At 46.3% G+C, this 16,151-nt stretch overlaps 1 protein-coding gene across 1 annotated transcript in view; it reads right to left on the reverse strand.

Moving 5' to 3' along the window:
- Positions 1 to 7,756: 7,756 nt before the first annotated feature.
- Positions 7,757 to 16,151, reverse strand: part of EXOSC3 (exosome component 3) — a 66,686-nt gene continuing 58,291 nt past the window's right edge. Inside the window, exon 4 of the mRNA XM_069630358.1 lies at positions 7,757 to 8,502. Coding sequence (XP_069486459.1) covers positions 8,301 to 8,502 — 202 coding nt within the window. The 3' untranslated portion in view covers positions 7,757 to 8,300. The remainder of the gene's footprint in view (positions 8,503 to 16,151) is intronic.

Below are 16,151 nucleotides of genomic sequence, written 5' to 3' on the forward strand. Positions count from 1 at the left end.
AGGAGAAAAGCTCTGATTGCATTAGTTGATGCAATCAAATTATTGCATGTGGAGACAAAGGCTAAAGTCTGTTATGGACTAGGAGGGGAACAATATGAATCCTTTGCTGTCCAGAAGGGGGTTCACGAAGGATGCGTTCGGACACTGCTCCTCTTTTCGATATTCATCCAGGATAGTGGATGCATTAGAGTTGGGTGCTATATACATGCCTAGAATTGCAACCAAGAGATGGCCAACCCTCTTTGCAGGCGATGCAGTAATTCTCTCCACAACACCAAAGGGGCTGGAAACTTCACTTGGGAAATACAGGGAGCTTGGGCTTGAATGAAATGCTGGTAAAACAGATGGAGGGGCGAAACAGTTTCTAAACCTGAGGGTGGACAGCTCTTGTGAGTGAAGGGGACAGTAAGGCAAGGCGCCGCTTGATGGCATTAAGCAGGGGACTTGCATTAAGCAGGGGAATGGAGGTTTTTCCTTTAGGTTATACTCTACAAAATCAGATTCCTGCACAGCTTCCTGAGTGGCGCTCTGAAGTGGTGGCATCAGGATGACATTGAAGGCCATTTGGGCTTCAATAGGCAACGGCTGTCTGTTGAGGTGAAAAGGGAGGGTCCAGACAAATGAGACCTAGGTCAGGAGTCGGGGTGGGTGAGAGCCAAGGTGCTTCACCTACTGGCTGAATGTGTCCCCAATCCGGGCACTGGTCAGTTTCCTCCTCACCAAAAGGATTGTCCTCATGACCATAGGGGTCCCCAAGTGGCTCCTCTGGGTCTGAAAACTCAACTACCGCTTCTCGGTGAGTGAGTCTGGGTTGAGTGCTTTGTCAGCTTTGGCAAAATGGGGCAGGAATCTTCCTCCCTAGGTCTTTTGGGCGTGCTGAACCTCTCAGAAAAGTCAATAAATTGTGACATTTTGTCCATGTAATTTTCAAACCCCTCTGGTCCACAGAGATGAGGCAGCAGTGTCTGGAGGAGGGAAAGGCTCTCTAAAGGGAGGGGATTTATCAGTTAAAGTCTTGGAGGGCCTGGGGCCCTTCTGTGTACTCTTCTCAACGGGAGGGGATGATTCTAGGTCGTCCCGCCACTGAAACTATAGCTGTGAGACTCTCGCCCAATTCAGGCTGATGTATAAGGAATTTCGACGTGCCTACAGGCGTCGCCGGGGTTAACGGTTCTGCCAAAACCTTTGGGGTCGACGCTCTCAGACATCGTGTTGGCACCTTTGTGTTATTTTTTTAATAGAAGAGACACCCTTGTGACTGGAACGCCCCGACACATGCCAAGACGACAGATGTGGGGAGGGCACCAAACCGTGAGGTACGGTAGATTTCGACATGCCTGTTGGCGTCTGATGCCTTGACATCCGTCGAAGATGATCGGGGGGCAGGGGGTTTATCCTTTGGTGGTGCCGGTGTGCCCCTGTCGTCTGGGTGTGATCTCCCCATAGCAGTACCAGTGGCCTGCCTGTCGGGGCTGGGCACGTGGGAACCGGACGGTTCCGCCCAAAGGTATATGGCCTCCACATCGCAGCCATGGCTACCGCTAGAGTCCTCGTCAGTCTAAGTGGCTGTGCCAATATGGGGGGGGGGGGGGGGGGGAGGCCCACTTTCAGCTTCAGCCTGCATAGCGTAGATCGCCCACCGCTTTGTCCGCCGATCTTTTAACGTTTTAGGACAAAAAAAGTTTACAGGATTGCCCTTAGTGGTCACGAGGTAAGCGCCTATTGCACTTGCGATGGGTGTCCTTCCAGAGGTATTTTCCATTGCAAGACCGACAAAACTTAAATGAGTACTCTCCATAGCAGAGGGCAAAGGCGGTAGCCATATCAGAAAAAGAAAGGGGAAAAGGAAATGCATTCAGTTAAAAGAATCAACCCAGGGCCCTCCTCTCCCTACTGTAAAGGCCTTACCGGCTGACTGAGGCTACCCAGTCGACCAGCGTCATCCGATGCACCAGTCACCAAAGACAGCAGTTGGATGTCGGCATAGAGCTCCACCACTCAAAGAACTAACGACCACCGGCGGTGGGACAACGAATAATATTTTTTGCAATATAAAGTACAAGCTCCGCATAAGGCGACCAACTTGTTGGGTGGGGGAAAAAAAACAATCTGAGGGACCTCAACGCATGAGGGATTTTGGATACACGTCACGTTAGGGATAGTTTTACAGTCATGCCCATGTCGACGTCCCCTTTTGATACTCGAAATAAAGGTGCAATACTCTGCGATTAGCACTAGATGTCAGATTATATGCACAGAATGTGATTGTAAGCAGTTTAGCAAGCATCAGAAACCCACACATGGTCAACATCAAGATCTGGCAAATGCCCCCTTTGCCGATCAGCGAATGAAACTCTGGCCCCACTATGTCAATTTGCCCGGCTAAGCTAAATAAGATGTAGGTACTTGAAAGCTTGAGTCAAGGTTAAGGAGCACACGAGAAGCTATGCAGTTTTTAATGTGCACACTGGATTGGAAAGTTGCGTTTGCTTCAGCTAGGTATGTACATCAAACCAAGTTACTAAGCAGGAGGTGGATGGGCACTTCTTAAACTACATACTGGGAAGAGTTATGGCTGCAAGCTTGCTCTCCTCATAGTGGGCAATGCCACCAGAATGATATTAACTGCACAGAGACTCACTTAAGTTTTATATATCATTTTATGATTGTTGTGTATTTAAATTTCAATTTTGTAAAGTGCTATAGTGATCAATTGTGCTGAAGGCCTATTCAGAATAAAGCTTTAAAATGAGTAAAGAATATTGAACAAAGAGTGTACCCTTACTAATTCTGTTATAAACCACAGAAATGTAAGGACAGGTCGAATTAATTGCTTGGCCTATTACGCAGATAATGGGTTTCTTGATTTTAGCGAACCACAGAGGAAGTCAGCCGCTAAATGCATGTAACCACCCACTATTTCGTTATTAAAATGTATTTCTAGAGGAAATTTCTAAACACAAAAGGAAACAGACAAAAAAGAATTTTGTAAAAAAGGGAAAATTTCAATTATGTGCCTTCAATATTTAATATAACAACAAGGAAAGAAAATGGAAAAGAATTCACTTTTTGCATGTAGTTATATACATTACAGGTGATCAACAGATTGCATACAAATGATTAAAAAAATGCATATAACAAAATAGAATAAAAACACAGACGATGCTTCGTAGTTACATTAACAAAGTGTTCTAAGGAGAGGATTGTTAGGAAAGATTTCTTAATTGTGGGTACTTTTCCTTCCATGTGGCAACCCCTAAACTTTTTGCTGTTTTCACCATGATCTAGACCGTGCCAGGGAAGTGCAGCCTTCTGCCGCACTCCTCTGGGCTTTCGCTCCATTCTTACGGGGAAACTGACATGCCCTTAAGACAGTCAGTACCGGGAAACATTGTTTTCCGTAGTTTCTTTATCATGTTGCAGCTTTCGCGCAACATGGCACAATAGGGCACTGTAAGCTAAGTTACTGCTCTCTTCGGGTCTCTAGTCTACTACAGGCCCTAGATACTCTTGGGATTATCGAACAGTGCAAGTGAATCACGGACGGGACTGGTGGCAGGGATCGTTTTTGTGTTTTTTGAGCTCCTTTTGGCGTTTAAGCTCGTTTCTCGCGCTTAGCCCAAAATGGTGGCCTGGCCCCCAAAATGGCCAGACCACAAGGCTTGTTGTCCTGTCCGCTGACCGTCTTGCCCCCTTCACCTTCCCCAGGTCGAGCCGACCCGGGGCCTTCCTTATTTGGGCATGTACTTTCCCACAAAACACAGATGCTTTCGCAGGCTTCTACAGGCCTTGTGTGTGCCTCCAGGATGTGGGCTGGGATGTCTGGTCCCAATACACATCCTGGGTGCCAGAGAGTCTAGGGTGGTGTGAATGCCTGGGACCTCCGTGGTCTGTGATAGGTCCACGTATGGTGTGAGTGTTTTGTGAGCAGATCTCCCATTGGGTCCCCTCCATTTTGGTGCGAAGGGAACCACGGATAAGAGGGGGCTAGAAACACCACTACCATGTCGATCTCCTGAGTTCTCACGAACAAAGGAATACAGGAGCCAAATATCCTGCAACCACGAGGCTGAACCGAGGAATCGCTGGTGACCCGCTGAAGGACTGCTCCTCGGCACTGCTGTCGCTTTGTGAAAACCTTTCTACCTCGAATCGAACGAGAAGGCCTGTACTGGTACTTCGACCCTTGGAATAGTGGGAACAACTATTCTCGGTATCTTCACCGTCTCCTGCACGTAAGCCTTCAGAAGTGTCTCTGGGCCATCCAGCAGACTGACCAGCCTACCCAGGAGTCTTGCTCTGTAACCGCCGTCAGGTTGTGTTGTATTACGAGTCCTTGTCACTCTCACACGATTCGTACACTTGGCATTCCCAGGTCTGAAGTGAGTAGTGTACATCTGGCTGAAATACACACGGCTGCTCCGTTGCCCTGCTGTGGTAACAAACTGCAGGTTCACTGCATTTGGGACGCCCTCAACTCAACTTCTGCGGAATCTACACAACGACGAGACGTCCCCTGCTCCTATCTGAACCTGCCAGCACTGAAACTGACGCGGAGAAGCCTGGGTCTGCTTGCATCGGGGACCGGTGAGTAGCATCGCTAGGAACTGGTCGCCCTCCTGCAGGAGCCCATAGCTTTTCCCCGCTGCGTCTAACAGCACGCCTTTCCGTACTCGCGCTGTGCTTCTGCCCACAGTGGAGGCTGCGCTTGAGTCACGGAGCTCTCTTCATCTTCATTTATTCACCGAACTAAACCGCCTGATTCCCTCGAAGAGACTCCCCTTTTTGCCCGTTGGCACCAGCATGTGCAGGTACTTTTGAGCACAAGGCTCCACTCTTCGTAGGGCTTGGACTTCCGTTTAGTTAGGTGCCTCTGAAGGCGGACTGGGTCTAATTATTATTCGCACTGCCTGTTTTCCTCCCCATCTAGGTTGTCTACACATTTTGTGCGTCTAACTCGTTAGACTCGTTTGTATTTGTATATATAGTGTATTGGTTTGGTATGTGTTGGTTTACTGGAGTTTTATTGTGATTTCTCGCTACGGTCAATGTTACAAAGGCCTTGTAATAAATGTGTATATATTTTTCATATAACACCTGCTTGGAGTAATGTGTGTGTCCTTGCTTTGTGTGCTCATTGCGGGCTTTCAGTCACCCTCACCCCTCTTGAGACCTAGTCTTGACCGCCGCGATCGCTACCCTGATTGGTCTGGCTTGTCCAGAGGTTACCCTGTTCCAAGAAACTAGGCTGGCCTTCTGAACCTCTGCCCCACCAGGACAGAGTTCAGAAATCCGTCTTAACAAGGATTTAGATACAAGTGCAAAGTTCAAGTGAATTCATTGCATCATGAATTCTCTCAAAGGATGCATTAGTTTATCCTCGATATCTCAGGATTATTTGTTAGAGAAATCAATAAATGATGCAGGGTCTTTTAGATGCAAGATATCTGATCTCTGCCGACGTGGTAAATACTAATTGATGACAGAATTTCAAAATAACTGGGGTACAGGATAGCTGGTATTCCCTGTGGTCTTCACGTTTCGGCGGTGGTATATAGAGATAAGTCTGCCTTCATCAGGGCTCCTAATCGGGGACCCTGTATGGGGTTACATAGATATATGGTGAGTGGGATTGGTGCTGCGGATGCCCATGATAGTGGGGCAATGTTAATACTAATTAGTTCTCATAGCGACCGGTCAGGACACTTACCTGCCGGTGCTTGTAATCCCAAGCGCACGGGGCGCCCCGCACAGAAAGAAAATGCCAAATGCCAGGACCAGTTATGTAGTTGGCAGGAAATCTGTAGGGCTTCACAGTCAATGCAGAAGTTCACAGATGGGCATTTCTACAGGAGGTTGTTGGAGAATAGGGGCACAAAAGATAAGTGCCAAAGTTAGGGTGGAGTTATACTAACAGCCCAACAGTTAAATTACAAAGCTTAGAGAATGCCTATTTGCATTTCATTTGGAAGGGAACTGGTACCTGAAAAAGTTCTTGAAGCTGCAACAGAAAAACCGTGTGCAGCAAAAGTTGACAATGGCAGGCATAGGTTCCAGTCTTTGCAAGAAACTCCTAAAGTGAGGGAGCAAGCACAAAAACCACAGCCATGTTTAGGTATAGACGGTGGCAAGTGCTATTGAAGCTAAATCGAACTATGGGGGTAGTGCGGTGAGAGGCAAAAAGCGAGCCTTCATAACAACATAGTGCTAAAGTTTGGAATGGTTTCGCAAGAAGTAAAAATAAATGTAAAATATATTGTGCAAAGGAAGAAACGACCCATAGCGTTGGTGATTTAAACTTGGTAAACGCCAGGGTAGTTCCGCATGCTTGGTTAGAGACCTGTAGGTGCAGGCTATATTGCAGGCTGGGCAGTAAATCCAAGGGGGGGGGGGGGGGAGCGCAGCGAGACACGCACACACTGACTGGTCCGTGGTGCCGGGCCGTCATGTGTGCACGCGCAGCCGCCAGACCCCCAGGCGCACCTTGCACGGCTGTGCAAGTAGAAAAGCAGCCGCTTCAATCAGCTGGGCTAACGAGCGAGTAAATTGCAGTGGTGCGCCTCTGAGGGGGTGGGGGGGCAAGGAGCAATGTGCATGCACGGCGTCAGGCGAGCATTAAGCTTGTTGCTATAGAAACGACGCATGCGCACTTGCCGGGAACATTGTGTCGACACGCGTTGTCATGGTAATCGCGCGTCGTGAAAACCGAGCCCAGGATGTGGTTGGATGCCGCACTGCCGGTTTAGTATTAAGTAATAAGCTCAGTGTGGGCCACTCAAACTGCTGAGTTGTCAAAAGCAGTGGATGAGACCAGCAGGGTACGTGAGGGGCAAATATAGGTGTTCTGTTAATTATTGTAGAACGGCTTATGGATGATTGAAAGGAGCATATTATGATAATTGCTAGTGCGAGGTGGTGAGGCCACGCGTACTGAAACCTCAGGATGCATGTAACAAAAAGAGGTATCTAATAAGCCTTATAGTTGGTGTGTAGGCGGAGTCTTAAATGGCCGCCCAGCCTCTTTGTGTCATGAATGCAAAGGACATAGTGCATTAGCGTAATAGAGAAGATGAGTAAAGACATACATGCCTTCAAAGCTCAGTTTAAACCACCACTTTCTAAAGACCGAGTGCCCCCTAATCTCTCCACATGACCCCACCACTCCCTTCCTGCAATGCTTAATGTAATTTTGCATATTTATATAGCACTTGCCCCCTTGGGTTAATGTTACTTTTTTTTAAGTCATGTTTCTTATATATTTCATTTGTTTGCTTGGTCCCTGATCTATGGTCCCACATTCTACATGTGCACCCTCAAACTGGCTCACTACTTTTTCTTATCTTTGTGCTATTGTACTGTACAGCTTCCTTCGTGGGAATGTCTGCCATCTGTAAATGTATAACTTTAAATCATTTCGATCGAAATGGACATGGCTGTTCTACTTACGTATTTCTCCGAGGGAGAGGTGGGTGAAAAAAAAAAAAAAAATACTAAGACATGGAGACTGCCTTTATTTAAAATGAGAGGCATTGGGCTAGTGCCTTACCACAAAACTGCTGCACCTGCGGGATTGCAGGTAGTTACTTGCTTCCACGAGAGCAGCACCCAGGAAATGGTGCAGAGTTTGCCACACACCAGGAAAATCTTTAAGTGTGGAAAGCCTTCGGAAAATAAAACTGTCTGCAGTCATTTCAAGCGGTGCTTTGCCACACAAACACAATTTACTGAAAGCCAAAGAAAACCAATGACCATTAAGTTACCAGGAAAACATTTATATTGAAAACCACACCTGCTTATGTATTCACCTTTCATTGTATAATTAAAATAGTTTCAAAATGAAGTATCACAGTGTACAACCTACATTTTTATTTACAGCAATTGCAATAGGATTCCAATATATATGTTTAACACATGGGAGTGTCAGATAAAAACAATCGGCGACAGAGAGCCTCTGAATTACAGTAGGGGTGTTCACAGGAATCCTGGCTTCAGAGAAATACTCTTGTTGCAGCATCATTTGTAGAAGGTTGTTTGAAGCTTCACATCTCATCCACATGAAAACAATCACCCATTGTAAAGCAAGATGACTTGTTCATATATATTGTAAATCCATATAAATAGAATATGCCACAAAATGGTACTATAAAAATATGTGCTTTATTTTAAAAAGCAAGAGTCCACATCTTAAATAAAGTTTTGCAACAAACCTCTGAAGTTAGGAATCTAAAAAAGTTAGACATAGTATAATAATAATTGAGGCAGTCAAAATTAGGTAAAAACATGACACTCAAAGCATTTTATTACATATCAGAAAACCTTGCAAAGACAGATTTTCTTTGTTCTGCTGTGAGGTGCTCACACGCCTCAAGAAGATTTGCCACAATTAGAGTCTGCTGAACAGTTTTTGCTTTCACCCATATTCTGCCGTTCATTCCAATCACAATCTCCAATGGATATACTTTTGACAGGTCCTGAATGATGTCACAATGTGGCGTTAGAAGCCTAAACATCAAGGGATAAAACAGTATAGTTTAGGCTGTGCTCCAACAATAGTTTACTTACATCTATGATATTTATGGTTGCCCAGGAATCGGCGATGATGGGTTTCTACTGTTGCATCACTACGAGCAGTTGGATTAAAGTATGAACTCTTCTGAAATTCAAAACCAAATCAGCAACAGTAGTCATTTGCAATCATGTGTGTACAACATGTTTACAGTCTGTATGAATATAGATTGACTTTAATTGGACAAGTAAAATGCTAAAGATAAAAGGCATTCAAAAACTGCTACACTCCACATTTCTCGTAGCCACTCAATAGAAAGACATTACAATTCCAAGGACAAAAACAGTAAATGTCTGCCCCCTGTGCGCACTACAAAGAGTAGGTTAGAAAGATTACGTGCATTTTTCTTGTGGGCTTCCATTCTCCAATTCAGATGTTACTACAGACTAGGTCTCATTCGACAAACAGTGGGCACTGGCAGCACCATTAGTTCCTATGAGCAGGGGTAATTTAGGTTGCAAGCTACTAGGCCGGGCATAAAAAGTTACGTGGGTGAACAAAAAAGAAAACCGCGATCTTACTAGGCCCAGTGACATTAAGAAAGCACAAGTGCATGGAAAAGGGCAAAGGGAAAAATGCATGGAAGAATGGATGGGGGACCCGAGGGGGGGGGGGGAATTGTGCAAAGTGCGGAAAAGGAGAGAACAGAATAAATAATAAAATAAATAAGGGCGATAAACCATGGTAGTGCAGCCAGCAAGTGGCAGGTGAAAGTTAATCAGATAAGGTATATCCAATAAGTGCAGAAGAAAAGGGGGAGGGGGAGGACTGTACGAGTACAGCTACAGAACCCTAGTGCAGGGGGTGGCCTGGAGGCAGCGCAGGAGGGTGGCAGGGTAAGCAGGTACCTGGGCCCGAATGACAGGGTGGCCAGCTGCACAATGCCAAGAGAAGAAACAGATCAACAGGGGAGAAGGAGGGGGGGGGGGAGAGGCCAAGAGGATGGTCTTGCAGTGCTTCAGGAACCGGAGATGGTTTTCCTCAAGTTTCAAGGTTGCCGGTAGGTTGCTCCAAAGGGAGGCACCGGCCGAAGACAGTTCTACCCCCAGCTAGTTTCTTTGCAAAACGACTAACCCTGAGGGAGTTAGAAGTAGAGGAGCAAAGGTCCCGAGAGGGGGGTTATTTACATAGGGATAGTTAAGGTATTTTGAACGCAGTCGCCAGAAAGTCTCGTGGACAACGTAGAGGGTCTTAAATGTAATCCTTGCATCCACTGGGAGCCAATGAAGTGATTTCAGGGTTGGAGAGGTCCGATCCCAGGGCTTGAGGCCAAGGACAAGTCTTGCAGTCCTTTTATGGATTAGTTGTAAAGGGCAGAGAGTGGAGGCAGGTAGATTTAGAAAGAGGCTGTTAGAGTAATCCAGTCTGGACAGAACCAGAACTTGGGAGACAGTGAGCTTTTGAGAGAAGGAGAGGAAAGGCAGAGTACCTCCAAGGAGGTGCAATCAAAAGTTTGACTTTTTGGAGACGTCTGATGTGTGTGGAGAATGAAAGTGTGGAGTCAAAGATAACCCTGAGGTTCTAAGCCACACAGGTGGTGGTAGTAGGAGGAGGGCCAAGGGAGGCCAGCCAGAGAGCGAGAGGAAAGGATGGAGATTGTGTACCAATAAGGAGGATCTTGGTCTTGGCATTTAGACAAAGATCGTTGGCGGCACACCAATTTTAAATAATGATTAGATAATCAGATGAAAATGATTTGAATGCCATCAGCATAGCACTGGAAAGTTGGGCCGAAAACGGAAATGCAGTAGGCAAGAGTTGCCAGGTATTGGTTGAAAAGCCAGGGCGAGAGGTTAGACCCCCTGGGGGACACCACAGGTGGAGAGGGAGCTAGAAGATAGGAAGGACCCAAGTTGTACCTGGGAGGGTCGATCAGAAAGAAAAGAGGTCAAGTTGGATGAGGACAGAGGGAATGTTAGAGTCGAGGTTGGAGAGCAGGTCTTCACGGATGTTCAGGGGAGCAGTTTCCGTGCTTCTGGCAGCTCTGAAGCCAGATTGGTGATCATGGAGGGAGCCCACAGATTTGGAATGAAGATGAAGCTGAAAGATGGCCAGCTTTTCCAGGAGTTTACCCCAAAAAGGAATTAATGGAAATTGGGCGATAGTTTGCCGGACAAAATGGATCAGCAGTGGATTTCTTGAGGAGAGGATGCACAAGTGAGTGCTTAAGAGGGGAGGGGGGGAAGAACCAGAGGCAAAGGAGAGGTTGCAGAAATCGGCAAGCGTGTCGATCCTTAATGGTTTTAGAGGAACTGGGATGGACCTGTTTTGATGAGGTTTTCATAGAATGGACTTGTCTAGCTAGCTCATCAGGGGAGAAAAGAGGAAAGGAGGAGAAAGGGGTGGTGGTAGCAGAGGGAGGGGGGTCAGCAAGCCGAAGAGGAAGTGGGGGAGCGGAGGTGAGGGTGGACAGGATGTCCTGGGTTTTAGAGATAAAGCTGTAAGCGATATTCAATCAACACTACAGCTAAGTCAATGCCTAGTCTGGGATGCTGAGGAAAACCCTTATTGATGTATTTTTATGTCCAGTTCAGTACTCTGGATGACAACCCTTGTATAACACCCCCCTCTTAGAATCCCCCCCCCGACCCCACTGAGCCAAGAAGTAGGTTTGTTTTGCAAATTAAAAGGTTTATTTGGACAATTCAACAATCTAGAACTATCACACTTTTATAATATATTAATATCTGATAGTACACTGAGACATATGATGTGGATCCACAATGGGTAATGTTACAGTGGTACACTTGATTACTTGGGAGTAGTAGAGGATGAGGTAGCTGAAAATGCTTTATGGTTTCAAGGAAATGCAATGAGGAATAAAATGCAGTACAGAAATAAACTGATATGGTTTCACAAGAGATATGTTCACTTTTCCCCTGGTGGCAATTCACCCCCCCCCCCCTATATGCAATGCAAGGAGATGGAAGTAACACACACAGTCTTCAGGAATACAATCAAATACAATACGAAATTCAGTCCCCCCCCCCCAGCAAGCTTAGAGTAAACAGGTAGGTGTTTGAAACACAGGCCCAAAATGCTTTTAAATGTGATGGCAATGGATGGGAAAATGTGCCAACTGATTTTAATTCCCTCTAGAGATTCAGGGTGAGTGGGAGATGCGTGTTGGTATTAGTTCAGGCTCACTTTAGCAATGCTCTATGAGTTATTAACAAGTTGCAAACGGAAAAAGAAAGAATGGAGCTGCTATTTTGACAAGTGGAGAAATTGAGCCAAAATCGCAAATCGCGGTAAATTTCGCGAGTGCGTAAATCGTGATTGCGGAAAAAGTATAAGGAGTAGGAAGTCTAGGTTTGTTGGAAAGCCTAGAATCACAGCTTTAAAATGAAAGTTAAACCGCGTTCCTAGCCCAAACGGTTCCAGAGATACGGACGATTTAATAAAGGTAGATTTTCGGATTTAAAGTAAAACTCAAAATGCCAGGTGACAGCTTGCAGCTGCAGAATTGACAGGTGACAGTTGTGCAGCTTTAAAAATGACAGACGACACGATTTCTAGGAAGCGGTTCTACTTAGTTAAAATAATCTAATCCAAACTATTTTAACCTAAGAGATTGGTTCTGCACAGTTCTGCTAGGTACTCACAATGTCACGGTCTGGTCAGGTTGGACGGGACTTCCGGCGGGTGGTTCTGAAGTCCCGGCTATTTGGGTCAGCTCTGCTCTGAGTCTGTCAAGCACCGGATCTGCTCACAACGGTCTGGTTTGTGGTTCTCTCGGGTTCCGGATACAGCACTGCTTTCTGGATCCTGCTACAGGTTCTTCCAAAAATTCTTGGCAAAAATTCAAACAGCTTGCCCGGCTGTTGAATAGTTTGGTTGGTTTTGAGGCCTGCTGAAGAGGATTCAGCTGGTGGATTCAGGCCTCTCTGCTATAAATTCTGGAGTTAATTTCTGCTACAGGTTCTGGAAATTGATGGATTTGAAGTCTGGATCTCTGGATGTGAAGTCGTCTGTCAGCATGCTCCGCAGCAAATGGAATTGAATCTACCTGTCCCAGCAGTCTTTTTGTGTGTTTTGGAAGTGGGTGTGTGCGTGGCATAACTGAGCCTGCCCCTCTCTACTTGTCATTGGCCCAATTCTCCCTCTCTCCCTTGATTGGAGAGAAGAAAAGAGTGATGCTGTAGGTTTTATGGTCAGAGGAACCTCCCCTTGTCAAATTGCACACAAATCTATTTCTGATCCAAATACATATTTATCTATGTACCATTTTTCTCATATTATAGGTCCAGTTTACATATTTTCTGAAGCACCAAACCATCCGATCCCCGTCTTTGTACGCTGTTGTGTCCACTGATAACAGAATTCTCCCCTTTTCATCCAGATAACTACCTCTAAACCTTTCCAGATTTTACACAAATGTGCACCAGGGATATGGGTTTCAGATGATAAAGTGTCAGATTTTTAACATGCAGACATTTGGAGTAAGACCCTATTTTCCGCTAGCAACCCCCCAGAATACACCACAGGGTCCTAACACCTCTTAAAACATGCAGAGAAAAATCACAAGAATAATGATATTACTTATATAATTCTGACAAGTCCGTACTATAAATTATCCATCTTTTTTTAAATTATGCCCTGGTCAAAAAGGGGTGTGGCTTCCCACATCTCATGTTGGAATAACGATTATCCACTTCTCCCAAGCTCAGCTGGCTAGTAGAGGCACTGCCGCTCCCAGTTTCCCCCAGGAGGAATCCACTTTACGGCCCCCACCAATATAACATTTGCCTGAGTCCAGGACAGGCCTTTGTTCAACCTCCTGCGGTGCCCCTCCCCTAATCTAATCAGAGAGGTGTCAACTCCTTTTGGTGGGGAAGCAGGATGCAGCTAGGCCTGGGAAGAGTGGCTGAGCAGGTTTCTCCTGTCGGGGGTAGTTGTCAGGCAGAATTCAGCTAAATGTCACTTTAGTTCCCAGTTTAAATCAAACTTACAATTTTTACCTATACATTAAATAATTACTTCCTTCAAGTCATTTCAGAATATAGTTTTACATTGTATCCACCTCTTGGCAAGTCTTTCCTTGGCCTGGTTTCGTTTCATTTGTTCATTTTTACACAAAAGTCTGGTGGTTTTAAAACGCCGGCTTTCTGATAGTGGTGAGTACCGGTATTGCAACCATTTCTGGGATTAAGAAAATGAATTCCCCACAGTTCTGGGTTGCTTTTGGCAATCAGCATTGCCATTCCCAATGGTTTCAGGCTACTGTGTGTGTAGCCCAATGGTGGTTTTAGGCGGTGCCCTCCTGTGCTCACAACATAGGAAAAAATGGGTGGCAGCCTATTCTTCATGTTTTCCCTGTGTACTCTCTAGGGAGTTCTGGCCATCATGATGTTTACATGCCAGTACTGCACAGTTTTATGGTAGGGCTTGGATGCATGGGTAAAAACATCCCACAAAGCAAGAGCATTGCAAAGAGCCTGGGAGGCGAGAGGAGGGGTAGGGACTGCAGCAGAGTTGGCCAGCTCCTTGTAGATTTTGAAGAGTCGACTGAATTTTTAGATGCTGCATGCTTGTATGTGGACTCTCTTCTTAGTGTGGACGGTGAATCAGTATTGCCTTTGGAGCAGGCGGCAGGCCAGTTTGTTGAGGATGAGCAAGAAGCCCTCAATTTCCTCTCCGCCGCCCTACACTTGCGTTTAAGTGTAGCTAGGTCAGAGTAATACCAAGAATTGCACTTGGCTTTGGACTTCAAACAGATCCTCATGATGGGGGCAAGAGTATGAAGAGTAGCAAAAATAGAAAAGTAGAGGAGAGAGGGCTGTGTCACGGTGAGTCAGTCTGGGGTGGATGACAGGCGGGCGGGGCGGAGATCGTTGCAGCAAAGGCCTCGACTGACAAACGCTTCATGGGCCAGATATCCGAGAAGGTGGGTGGCAATCTAGGAGTGGACTTGGTGGGAGGAGATGGAGAGATGAGGAGGTAGTGATCACTCCAGGAGAGAGAAGTGGGAAGGGGGTTAGAGAGGGGGAGGCTGGAGGAGATAAAGACATCAAGTGTGTGCCCAGCAGAGTGGGGCTGGAGGGAAGGATAGAGAGGAAGAGTGAATCGCAGAGGTTGCAAAAGAGTGCAGATGAGGGACAGGTAGAATTAAGATGGATGTTGAGGTCACCAGGGAGGAGAAGTTGAGTGGCTGAGGCCAAGAGGGAGGAGGAGAGGTCAGCCCAATCGAGAGAAAAGAGGTGATTTGACCAGGGGGCCAATAGAGAGTAGCAACAGTAAGTGTGGCTAGGAGAGAGAGAGAGAGAGCCTACAGACTAGGCATGCAAAAGAGGAGTAAGCTTGAGTGGGAATGAGAGAGGCAGGAATCCACTCAGGGAAGATCAGGGTTGCACTAACATACTTTAAAAGGCTGGTGGCAGTGGTTTACTTTAACTACCAGTGTGCATTTTTACTGCAGGCTGAACCCTCCGCTGCAGTACAGCACCCATGGGTGACAATTTATTCCGAAAATGGCCCCAGTCTTCTTTTTTCACCATTTTCTGTTTGTTAATTACTTCTTGGATTTCACTCTGTTAGTCGAAACAGGTTTGAGTTGTTTTCTATGTTTTGCCTTTGGCGGGCTTCAGCCCTGAAGCCCGCCCAGACTTGTGTGTCTGGAAAGCCATGCAATGAGGGAGTCCCGAAACGTCCCTGTCCTCATCTCTAGGTGTGTCCGAATGAAACCAGTCCCGATTGGCCAGTTGCTGTGTGACAGGCTAGGCTGTGAAAAAAATGGGCGGAAAAATCTTTTATTTTTTTAAAAAGAAAAAAAAATGTGCATAAAAAGTGAGGTTTTTGGGACTAGAGGCAGAGTCGACCACTGGAGAGGAACATCTGAAGACAACGCAACGAGATGCCAGCAGCACCCTGCTGGACCACAAAGTGCCCAGTGAAGCCCTACAGCTGTGCTGACCCAGTTTTCAAATCGACTGAAGACCTGTACGGGACGACTTCCTCCCTTGTGCTGGTGGGACCAACTAGCCTTAAGACGAGCTTCTATTTGGTGCAACCCCCGACTTGCTGGGTCTAATAAGAGCTGCAGAAGCCCAATGCCAGGGGTCCTGTGTTCACTGATGAGTGCATCGTCTTGCTAAGTCTGAATCCGTCCAAATCTTCGCGGGCATCCAGAGGACCCTAGCTAAGATCTCAGCAGGAAATCTTGATCCAGAGTCCCCTCACAAGAGTCCAGGACCGAGGGAGCAAGCTTCTTACAACCAAAGTTTCCATTCTTCATTGGTGCCGAGGAAAAGGCACCAATACACAAAGTAAGGAAATCTGTTGCTGGAAGTCCCTCTCCAGAGTACTGCCACAGGAGCCCGCCAGACGTTCTCCCTTTCGTCACAATGATAAAGGGACAAGTACAAGGGTCTGCCAAGCTGTAGCAAGGGGTAATCCAGCTGGAACATTTCTCTTCGAATCACAGGTACTGTGGGGCTTGGGGTATTCACCTTCTAGCCATAGGTTGTGCTTCCCGTCTTGCAAAGTGCTTTTTGGAGTTGATCTGAACTCTCCTGCACTGGCTTAACAGCTTGTGCTCTCTACAATGTAGCTCACTTGACTTGAGTTACAGTGATTTCTTCTGAAC

This window comes from Ambystoma mexicanum, chromosome 6q, assembly GCF_040938575.1.
Source record: "Ambystoma mexicanum isolate Mex_15411 chromosome 6q, UKY_AmexF1_1, whole genome shotgun sequence".
Classification (NCBI taxonomy): Eukaryota; Metazoa; Chordata; class Amphibia; order Caudata; family Ambystomatidae; genus Ambystoma; species Ambystoma mexicanum.